The 12062-nt window shown below is 38.0% G+C and overlaps 1 protein-coding gene across 1 annotated transcript in view; it reads left to right on the top strand.

Annotated features, from left to right (window-relative positions):
- Positions 1-211: 211 nt before the first annotated feature.
- The window catches only part of tbc1d10ab (TBC1 domain family, member 10Ab), a 24544-nt gene continuing 12693 nt past the window's right edge, over positions 212-12062 (top strand). Inside the window, exons 1-4 of the mRNA XM_082157731.1 lie at positions 212-349; positions 855-1090; positions 11127-11223; positions 11954-12061. Of these exons, the coding sequence (XP_082013857.1) occupies positions 891-1090; positions 11127-11223; positions 11954-12061 (405 nt within the window). The 5' untranslated portion in view covers positions 212-349; positions 855-890. The remainder of the gene's footprint in view (positions 350-854; positions 1091-11126; positions 11224-11953; position 12062) is intronic.

The following is a 12062-nucleotide window of genomic DNA, read 5'->3' as shown; positions in this document are numbered from 1 at the left end:
TATATAAATAAACATAAATTACATAAATTGCTGTTTGTTATGTACCAAAAACGATGTACAAATATCTATATTTCAAAATCTGTGTATATTATCAATCAATAGAGTTAATTATTATGTTTATTATGTTAATGTTTGCACTTGCAATTATAAGGTGATGTAAATAATACTGCATTGTGCACGCGCGCGCTGTACTGCGCATAATCAGCCACGCCTCCTTAAAGCTCGCGACTGCGACTTTAGCTCAAGCCACTCAGTTAGTCACATACAAACGCTCATAAACACAGATTATATGAAATAAGATTAAAACCATCGCGTCAGAACATAATACAAATGCTGACTTTACAACACAGTGAGTCTGAGTTTCATTCGTCTATACGGAGAGTTGTCAAGCTGTGCTTTTGTACGTCAGGTTAGCTTGTTAGCTTATAACTTACAATTGTGGTTTGTTTGACAGAATCTGACAGAAGACAAACATTAACTTACATTCAGTCGAGTTCCAGTTTGTTTCAGCCATACTAAACTAGCTCTAGAGATTTCCTCAGACGGAGAGATATTATTACTTTGCTAAGCTAATTTAATACATTCATTAATAATATGTATTTATGTACGTGTCTTCTGTGAAACTGTCGTTTATAGATATAGCTGGTGGTAAATATCCACAATGGCCTGTCAGGGTCAGATAAACCTCAGTTTTACTTCACTTTAATGTCTTAACCATCAGATATGGCGTATCGTTAGTGTCACTGGAGGCTGTGAGGCTCACATCTCAGTGTGTTGATAGTTTGAGGCGGTTGTCAGGAGGAAATCCACTATCTGTGTGTCAAAAGACATTTTATTCTTGCTTGGGCCAAAAGCAAGTTCATTTGTCGCGTTTGGAGCGCATATTCATCATGGCTAACGTTAAGCTTCAGTCGGGGAACGGAGTGCAGTGGAGGGACAGCAGGAGTCCGAGGGCCACGCCGGATAATCTGGCCGAGCACGAGAGCTCTTCTCTGGGCTCAGACTCCGAGCTCAACGGGTTCGCCAACACGGAGACCCAGACCGACAGATATGGGTTCATAGGAGGAGCTCAACAGAGCGCAGGAGAAAAGTAAGTGGCAGTCACATTTATGGAGAGAAAAGAGAGACATTAACCATAAATACCTGTCAGTTTATGCCAGAGAATCAGTAACGTTAACACTATATACTACCTTTCATTGATAACATTTACAAATATTATTCAGCGTCATATAATACCTAACAGGCACAATAGTTATAACTGTCATGTGATTTTGAAACTTTCACATATTTCCACACACACATATATAGATATATAGATATATAGATACATAGATACATAGATACATAGATACACACACACACACACACACACACACACACACACACACACACACACACACACACACACACACACACACACACACACACACACACACACACACACACATATATTAAAATGTCCTTACTAATGTTTGTTAATGATCTCCTCATGAAAGTTACTGTGAAGCTACTGATGTTTTTTGTGAGTTTGTGCCACATTTTCACATCTGCATTAAGTGGACTCTGAGGACAGTCTTTGCTGAAAGTCCTCGTCCTCGTCCATGTGAGCGCAGATGAGTTGACAGGTCTTTAACACCACTAAAGTCCCCAGTGGTAGTTCTTGCTGAGTTCTTCTAAGCCGACTAGCTAGCTTTGAGAAGTGCTTGGTCAGCTCACGTTCCTCCAGCCATGTAATACCGGACGGATATTCTTATGTAATATCATAAGCTGTGTCTGTGTGATATCATTTGCTTTCCATGTTCTTAATTTGTTTGTGAATTTACTATTTATTTGGAGGCCCAAAGAAGCAGAAAAGTGTAAATATTGGTATAATTTACACATTTACCATTTTGGTAAGATTTGTTAAATGTTTTTGAAAGGAGTTTCTTATTTTCACCAAGACTGCATTTATTTGAAAAAATAAATAAAAAATATTTGATATAAAATATCAAAAACACAGTAAAAATAGCAATATTTTTAAATATTATTACATTTTAAAATAACTGTTTTCTATTCGAATATATTTTAAAATGTAATTTATTGCTGTGATCAAAGCTGTATTTTCAGCATCATTCCTCCAGTCTTCAGTGTCACATGATCCTTCAGAAATCATTCTAAAATGCTGATTTGATGCTCAAAAAACATTTATTATTAATCATGTTAAAAACATTATTCCAGGTTAATATATTTGTGGAAAATGTGATACGATTTTTTTCAGGATTCTTTGAAAAATAGAAAGTTCAAAAGAACAGCATTTATTTGAAATATAAACATTTTTGTAACATCATTAATGTCTAACAAATTAATGCATCCAGTTGTGCAATAAAACAATTTATATCTTTCAAAATAAAAAGCCTTATTCACCCCATACAACTATAGTGTATTAGTCACAAGACTGGATATAATTGTACAAACTAATGTTCACGCCAAATTCATTTATTTTTTCTTTAGATGATCAAGTAAATTGCCTGCATTCTCTTCCTATGCATCTATTACAAACACTTGTCTGTTTTGCATTGACTTATGAGTGTCTCTAATGGCTCGGGACAATGCAGTTCTGTTTGGCCAAGGAAACATGCTCGTATCAAATGAATCTGCTGTTGAATTAATCACAGAAAGGCACATCAGTCCTCTACAGTTCACATGAAGAATCTCCCTTATTCCCTTTGTAACAGAATGTTTCTTTCCAGTCTCTCATTTAGGCTCTCATGCAGGACGTTTCCCTTCTTGCTGTGAACTCCCTTTAGCACTCAGAATGGCTCATTGATTTGTTTTGGCAGAAACTCCCTGCAAGTGTTTTCAGTTGTGAAATAAAACTGCTCAGTGACTCATTTAGTTCATTCTACAGGCAATAGTGTGGCGGTCAGGCGTCTAAATAGTTTTACTCGCTGATAAAATAGCTCAAGACATTGGGTCTGCTTTAAACTCTGATGAGTGCTAGCAGATCCTCACAAAAGCTCTGTAAATTCTTTACATTCACTGATCCCCACATGTTCACTTATGTAATACTTTGGCAGATAACACATCTTGTGTAACATAATGAAATGCTTGATTTACATTTTGCTTGGCAGAAAATCTGAAAGGCCATATACAGCTAGGATCGCTTGAGTGAGTCATGGGATAATTTTCAGTTTTGGTTGAACTAACCCTTTAAGGACTGTTCTGCATGTGCAAAAATTGTTTAGCACTTTCCAATAAAACTGTGTAAAGCTTATTTGGATTTTACAAAATTATCTTTAAAATACAGTATCCTGAAAAAGGGATGTTTCTTTTTTCTTTTTTTTTGCAGTTTGTGTGTGTATGTATATATATATATATATATATATATACACAATATGAACAGCACAACTGTTTTCAACATTGATAATAGTCAGAAATGTTTCTTGAGCATCGAATCATCATATTAGAATGATTTCTGAAGGATCATGTGTCAGATTTGAGCACAGGAATAAATTACAGTTTAAAAAAATACATTCAAATAGGAAACAGTTCTTTTAAATTGTAATAATATTTCACAATATTGTTGTTTTTACTGTTTTTGATCAAATAAATGCAGCCTTGGTGAGAAAAAGAGACTTCTTTCAAATCATCAAAGAGACCTCACGACCCAAACTTTTGAAATATAGTAAAGATTTTTTCATTTGTGTAAATACTCTCAATACTTTTTTTTATTTTTATTTTTTATATCAAAATCCATTCCTCAGAAATATGCTGATTCTCTATCTTATAAGAAATGCATTACATTGGTTTTGACTTCGACTGTAGGAAAAATCTGCTTTAGCCCTTTATGTGCATTTGTATTGGAAAATTGCATTTTTCTCCAATTTTCCTTCTCTCTCACACACACATCGCTCTTTCTTTCCCATCGAATATCATATAAAAGAGGTCTTTGAGGATTCTGTGTTTGCTGTGGACCATCATGACAGAAAAATCATTCATGCTTAATGAAATTAAGTCTGTTAAAGAAAGACGACTGTGCTTATGCAACGAGGACAGTTTGTCTGCACAATTGACAATGACAGTTGCACTTCTCTATGGAGAAGACTCATTTATGACAAATCACCTCTTGGCTTTTGTTTCCCTCCGTTTGTTTACTACTGCCATGGAGATGAAACTGAGCGCCAAGCCTCTGGGGAGCGTTTTAGTGAACCTGTTCACGTTCGGCAAGCACACAACAGAGCTTCATCTGTATTTGTGTCTTATGATGTTCTCTGATTTTGAGATGTTTTACAAATAGGAACTTTTTTATTTAAACTGACTTAACTTGTGGCCAAAAATAGTTTTTTTTGACGGTTTCTCACTTTGAACATGGTTCATCCAATCTGAATTTAGTCTGAACTATCTATATGATTAGGGTTGCCATCTAATAGTCGACCAAACATTAGTTGTTTAGAAGAGGCTAATGCTCCCTTCATGTGCTTTTGTTTTGTTTGTGTATACACACAAATTTTGGTAGCAAAAAAAAAAACCTGCACAGGAAGTGGCAAAGTCACTAGTCAAAGTAACACGGCTGGCCCATATGGTAATTATGTTGGGCAGGAAATTCAAATGTTCGCCTATCATTCATCAACCTCAAACATGGCTTATCTTATCTTGCTCTAACATTAACCTAGATAAATATGCGCTATTATTAGTGAAGTGAAGTGTAGCCAAGTATGGTGTCCCATACTCAGAATTAGTGCTCTGCATTTCACCCATCCAAGTGCGCACACACAGCAGTGAGTATTGGACACACACCCAGAGCGGTGGGCAGACATTTTTGTTGCGGCGCCTGTGGAGCGATTGGGGGTTAGGTGCCTCAGTTGTCAGGGCTCCAGACTGCGACCAGTTGGTCGCATTTTGAGACCATTTTTCCTGCCGGTGCGACCAAATATTTATTTAGGTCACGCTGGCGCGACCACAACGTTGCCGAGCAGCGAATCCAAACAAAATGAAAGCGGAACGAAAATGCGCTACTCCTTTATGCTTCACGGACTGTTTATTAGTTCGGACCAATAATAGACAGCGCAGCGCTCCGCGCTCCGAACTTGCCATTTGCGGGCCGCGATATATTTTTTCCCAGGATGGTAGGGGAAGACTCATGAATATTCATTAGGGAAGTCATCCCTGATTGGTCTGATGACCTACCCCTAACCCCACCCCTCCCCTAAACCTACCCGTCACTGGGGTTAAGACCAATCAGGGATGACTTCCCTAATGAATATTCATGAGTCTTCCCCTACCATCCTGGGAAAAAAAAAATCGCTTGCGGGCCGACCTCGATCACGCGACACTGTTACTAGGAGATCCAGACTCTGGAGATCCATTGAATAAATCCATTGAATTCGCCTCAGAATAACATCATAGCTGCGAGATCCAGTGAGAAACATTCCAATTCGGTGCAGAGTTCTCTGTTCTAAACCATAGATATCAGATCAAACAGCGCTGACGTGGAAACCAGGAGAAACACTTCTGTTGAATCAGCAACATTCACCATGGATTTAATGTAGTAACTGTAATCATAATGTGACAGAAATAGTCAAACGCTTACAAGTACTACTCATCTTTTTCCAGCACTTCAAAACTATTATATATAAATGTTATTTTGAATGTGATGACCAACACATTTTTTGTTCATACTAAAAAAATACTGCAGTAGATGTGAAAGATATGAATAAAAATTAAGTTAATTCAGCCAGCGCTCATACCTGTACCTGGCTGAATTAACTTCCCTTTTTATTCATGTCTTTCACATCTACTGCAGTCAGATTCACCGCGTTCACTCTGAAGGAATCACTCACAATGGCTGGGCACTTGTAATGACACATCAAGGATGTTAAGAGGCTAAAAGCAGATTTAAAACTGGCCCCATTGAAGTCAACAGCGTGCAAATTTTAAAAAGAGGATAACACTGTGTAGGCAACACCGATTTTTGTCGTTGTTCTCTGTACTGACAGCACTCCAAATTTACACAAAAATGAGCTCAATGTTAAAATTGACTGGAGTTCTCCTTTAATGTGTGTGCTTAAGGCTCATTATTATGGTTTAGTGGTTTATTTTTCTGTAATGTAGAACAATAGCTATGTTTCCATACAAAGGTGCGAATTTAACTTAAGTGCAAAATTGGAATATCGCATAAATCATTTGGAAATAAAGATGCGTTTCCATTCCATTTGTTCAAGAGAACGATCTCGTCACTTCCTGGGGAATTGGCGGGGAAGACGCTGTGGCTCTTTTATCCTACATCATAAATGACTTGCGTCTCAGAGCGCACAGAACGAAACACAACAAACACTGTCATGTTATCTTGCGTTCGGATGCCTGGTGTTTGGGAAAAACACCCGCAAATTAAAGGGTTAGTTCACCCAAAAATGAAAATTGTGTCAGTAATTACTCACCCTCATGTTGTTCCAACCCGTAAGAATTTCGTTCATCTTCGGAACACAAATTAAGATATTTTTGATTAAATCTTAGAGCTCTTCAGATCACTCCTCCATAGGCTTCTATGTAATGTCATCTGCCGGCCCAGAAAGTTAGTAAAGACAATGTTTAAAATTGTCCAAGTGACTACAGTGGCTCAACCATAAGTTTATCAAGCGACGAGAATACTTTTTGTGTGCAAAAAAACCCCCAAAAATAACGACTTTATTTAACTATTCATTTTCTTCTGTGTGGGCCTCTGAGTGAGTTCACGTAGTGTAACAGCGCAGCGCTTCTGGGCTGTACGTCAGAACGTAGGCTCACTATTGGCCAGCATCACACCATTACACACATGACCAGCGTCGGCCAATAGTGAGCCTACGTTCTGATGAAAAAGTATTCTCGTCGCTTGATAAACTTATGGTTGAACCACTGTAGTCACTTGGACATTGTAAACATTGTCTTTACTAACTCTCTGGGCCGGCTCTCAACCTTTATTTGTGTTCCGAAGATGAACAAAAGTCTTACGGAGTTGGAACAACATGAGTGTGAGTAATTACTGACAGAATTTTCATTTTTGGGTGAACTACCCCTTTAAGAAAACATCTTAATCAGTTTCACAACATGTGTGCTCCAAATACTCACAACACAACCAAATACAGAAACGCACTGCAAATAACACAGACCACAACGAAAATGTTTCCAGGGGACCCCAATAAGTGACGAACCCGGCTGGGACATGCTTACACTTCAAAGTCTACTTGATTTTATTTTAAATGTATTAACAATATGTCAATGTCATCAGAATACTAATGAGAAAAGAACAATGAGCTGAAAACTCAAATAAATAAATAAAAAAGATAGAGAAAAAGAACATGAGGTAAAGATATTAATCTATACATCAGTTACATTGTACAAATGTTGTCATGTTTAAATAAGTTTCATAAGAAATGTTAGTGTAATGCAGGGTCCAAAGATGAGACGGCAAGTTTTAAAGTTGAGACACTCACACACAGATAAATAACACGTATTTTAAAAACTTTTTTTTGTATAAAATGTATATTTATTTGCAACAGTTATGTTAACAGCATCAATAAGATATTTCTGGTAAGAACAGCTATTCAGCTGATGGAAACAGTGCTGTGTTGTCATGGGAACATCCCAGGTGAAAACAAAGAGGAAATTACGTTGTCTTTCGGTGCTCCCTTCATCAAGTGCTTTCCAAACGGCTACATAATGGCACACTAGTGCCCTGCTCACTCCAAAGTCCCACTTCAAGAGCTCTGCCGTCTGCCCTTCGAAGGGAGTAGGGCATAGGGATGCACACGAGCAATAAGCACATCCCTGCCGGGTTCATCACTTATTGGGGTCCCCGGAAACATTTTTGTTGTGGTCTGTGTTATTTGCAGCGTGTTTCTGTATTTGGTTGTGTTGTGAGTATTTGGAGCACACCTGTGTTGTGAAACTGATGAAGATGTTTTCTTAATTTGCAGGTGTTTTTGTATTTGCATGTGTTTTCTTCAGTTGCAGCGCGTTGAGCTCTCTCGGCCACCGTAAAAACAACATCTGAGATGCTGTGCAATGAAATTGGTCCACTGGTTAGTCCAGTTTTCCAATCACATCCTCTGTAGGGGCAAAGTCAAGTGAGTTTTTTTGTTGCGCATCAGGGTATATATATTTGGTGAATGTGTTTCCATTTTAGTTTATGCACATGTCTTCTTATCGAATAAAAAAAATGATCCGACTCAGTTGAGCACATAAGTTTTTATGCACATCTTGGTGTTTTCATCAAGTTTTTTTTTTGGCGATATCCCAAAATTTGCTTAAAAATAGGTTGATGGAAAATGGCTATTGTTTGCAATATTTCATATAACCCCCCCCCCCCCCCCCCCCCCCCCCCACACACACACACACACACACACACACACATTTAAGTAACTTATATTGACACTTTCAGTTCTTTAGTCAGCTTGTTTGTCTGTCTGCCTGCCTGTTGTTTTGCCCATATATAGTGAGTACCAGGAAGGGAACGAAGGGATTTTTCCCGCTGTAGTCATGTGCTTCCTGTTTTCCTAACTAACTGCAGGCTTTCTGCTTTGACCTGAAGAACGTGTCTATAGGGTGAAAGGAAACACTTTTAGAGTACTTATATGATACTTGTTGGGTGAAAGTGCACTACCCTACCCTTTACATGAGACCGCTCCTCTTGTACTTCAGTCCGTCCTCCAGCCTACATTCATCTCTGTCTTTGTGTTTTCAGCATAACACAATTAGCTGGACCTGCGTACACGGGAAAAGTAAACAGGCGAACGGCGGGCCCTGTTTCTGTTCTATAGATCTGAACAACCGCAGTCATCTGTAATCTGATCGCTGATGATAATCCAATCTGGACTGCGTAATCTGTGTACACACAGTGTGTGTGCGAGTATATTTGCTTTCCATTTCAAGACCGTGCGTGAGCGTGTGCCTTCAGGGTTTACGCAGCCTGTCCGGTCTCTAACCTTTTGCCAAAGGATTATTGGGTGGGTTGGATGGTTTCTCAGGGATGGACGTCCCCAACATACTTTTCATACCATCAGGGAAAAATAAGATTATCCAAAATAAAGAAAAAGAATGAAAAAATATGTCCCACATTCTTGGAAATGTACTTTTTTTTTGTTTGTATTGTTTTCATATGGTTAATCAGCATCATGTCATTGTTTCTTATTCAGCGGGGGCTTTGAGTAATAATCGTGTAATCTTTTTTCATTCAGTGTATGCTAATCTTTTCCCATTTGATAAGTAAAAGCACTGTCAAAATATATCTTCAGTGCTTAATATGTCGGATCTCCTCTGACCTGAGTCAGTCCACCGATCAGAGCTTCGGTCACTACAGTTGTGACACACAGAAGCAGGACCAGAGCCATTATAAGTGTTGTTTCTAATGCTTTTACCCCTAACCCTAATTGTAGTGGCAGGTTTTGTACAGACATGCGCTCACGTTTTCTGGAGGAAAATGACTGTAAATCTCTGTATTGTAATATTTTCCTGTGTTTTATCTGATATAAAGCCACTCAATCTCATATGCAAGGGTGTGTCTGTCAGCTGGTTGTAATAAAAAGGCTTTTAGGCCGAGGTGCTGGGGTCACATGAACACAATCAGACAGAAAGATTCCCAGAAACAGGGCTTTCCCCTGTGATCTCCATCTATCTGCCCAGAGCATTCTCATAAACAGTCATCCCACATTAACATCACATAGAGGTTGTGCAACCAAGTAATTTATTTGAAAACATGTAAGTTGCTAAACATGACGGTAGTAGTTAAAAATGGGTGATTTTTCTTCATCAGTGGAAAGCAGCTTGTGTTTTGAGTTTCCGTCAGAAGAACTTCCTGTGAACATATGATGACGCCTACAGTACAGGACTCTGATTCAGTTGAGCTAATTTGACACACACGTTATGCTTTTCAAACAGTTGAGTTGGAGTGGACATATCAGGTCAAGAGTTAACAAGCTTCTAAATATATATGGGGACGGGTTTGTTAATGAATAGCAATTTAATACGTTTCTAAACATAGGGATGCTCGTTTAATATATAGGGATGCGTTTGTAAATACAGTATTCAACATTTGAAGTGGATCAAAAAAGGTTTTTGAAAGGTTTTGATCCACTTCAAATGTTGACTACTGTATATCGACAATGTATTGTAAAGACATCCCTGTGTTTAAGATGATTTTCTAAACACAGGGATGAATAGGGATGCATTTGTAAATGTATAGAGATGAATTTCTAAACCTAGGGATGAGTTTATATATAGAGAGAGAGATGAATTTGTTAATATAAAGGCATGCATTTCTAAACGGGCATGAGTTTGTAATAGGAATGCATTTGTAAATATAGGGATTAATTTCTAAACATAGGGATGAGTTTGTAAATATATAGGGATGGATTTCTAAACATATAGGGACAAGTTTGTAAATATATAGGGATTAATTTCTAATCAAAGGGATGAGTTTGCAAATATATAGAGATGAATGTCTAAAAATATAGGGACGAGTTTGTAAATGCATAGGGATTCATTTCTAAACATAGATATAAAGATGGGTTTGTATATAAATGGAAGTGAGTTTGTAAATATATAGTGATGAATTTGTAAAAAAAAAATGTTTTATGAATTTGTCAATAAATCGGGATGAGCTTGTAAATATGAAAGGATGAGCTTCTAAATGTACTATTTAGGGATTAGAAGCATTTTTTATTTCTTTAAATCTGCTTTTCAGATTGTATTGTACAACTTTAAGAAATGTATATTTAACTACACATAACACAGTAACAGGTTTCTGGTTCCCTGTTGAGCTGGACATGAAGAAAGCGTGGTTATGATTGGTGAAGAAGCGCTCTGACCGGTTCAGTGAGGAAGTGAGTTGTTAGGCTGATTAAAACTGCCATTGTAGATTCAGTAGCAGTGATGCTCTGCTGGTGAATAGCGTTTGAGAAAACACTGTCAGGGTGTTTTTTATAAACACAGATCAGATACACAATTACCATTAATAGAACAGATTGTCATGAACGTCTGTTCTGAACAAGAACCGGTTCTCTGTTCCTAACCCCATATTTGCTAGCATGCGTGATTTTGTATGTGTGGGTGTGCTTACATGCATATTATATCAGATAAACGATCTAATCTCTCTTTGTTCTCTCTCGATACAGTGATGATATTCCTCCAGACGTGATCCGGCAGAGAGAAGCCAAATGGCTGGATATGCTGAACAGTTGGGACAAGTGGATGGCCAAAAAACACAAGAAGGTTGGACTCTGGCAATCAGGCCTGTGTTTGTCCACAGGTTTTACTTTTGTTCTCGAATCGCTCAAATTCTTTAGAGAATGCCGAAACGTTCAACAACAGCAATTATGTCCACATGATGCTATCTTAGGAATTTGACTACACATCTCACACACCGTTTGCTTCACAAACTGTTTAATAGAATCAGATAAAGTTATGACCAGGCCCGCAAAAAAACTCTGCGACACTAGTCTCTACAATAATGTTAGATGGCTTTTTACCATTTGCTTTTATAATTCTCATTGATGATTCTCTTGGTGCCGAATCTCTCTTCAGTGACTAACCTTCCAGACAAAACACTGAGTTAGTCATTTCACAAGTTAACAGCAGCTAGACGCCACATCTGCAGCTCATGCATAATTACTGTAATTCAGCTCCACAAGGCCTTTTGCGAATATTTGCGATGTCCAGTTTTATTCCAGTTACATTTTGCCATCAAAATAATGTAATTTTAAGCAAATATAGAAATGAAATGCTCTTTTTAAAAAAAAAAATCTATTACTGCTGCGGTAGTGAGTTTTGCAAGCACACTAAATTAGCACTCACACAGAAGTATAAATGAGGCTTATTAGCACAAGTTCTCAGTTTCATTTAATATTTGTGTAATGGCAAATGTCATTGGCCATTAAGGGTTGTAGGTCATCCTAAAATACAAGTGTACAATCCCACTGTCTTTCTCTCCGCCTCTCTGAAGGTGAAGTTGCGTTGTCAGAAGGGCATCCCTCCATCACTCAGAGGTCGTGCGTGGCTTTATCTTTCTGGAGGCAAAGTGAAGAAAGAACAGAATCTGGGCAAATTTCAGG

The sequence above is a fragment of the Leuciscus leuciscus genome, assembly GCF_965113295.1.
Source record: "Leuciscus leuciscus genome assembly, chromosome: 24".
Taxonomy (NCBI): Eukaryota; Metazoa; Chordata; class Actinopteri; order Cypriniformes; family Leuciscidae; genus Leuciscus; species Leuciscus leuciscus.
Note: the sequence above shows the minus strand (reverse complement) of the source record. Positions and strands in the feature narration are given on the sequence as shown.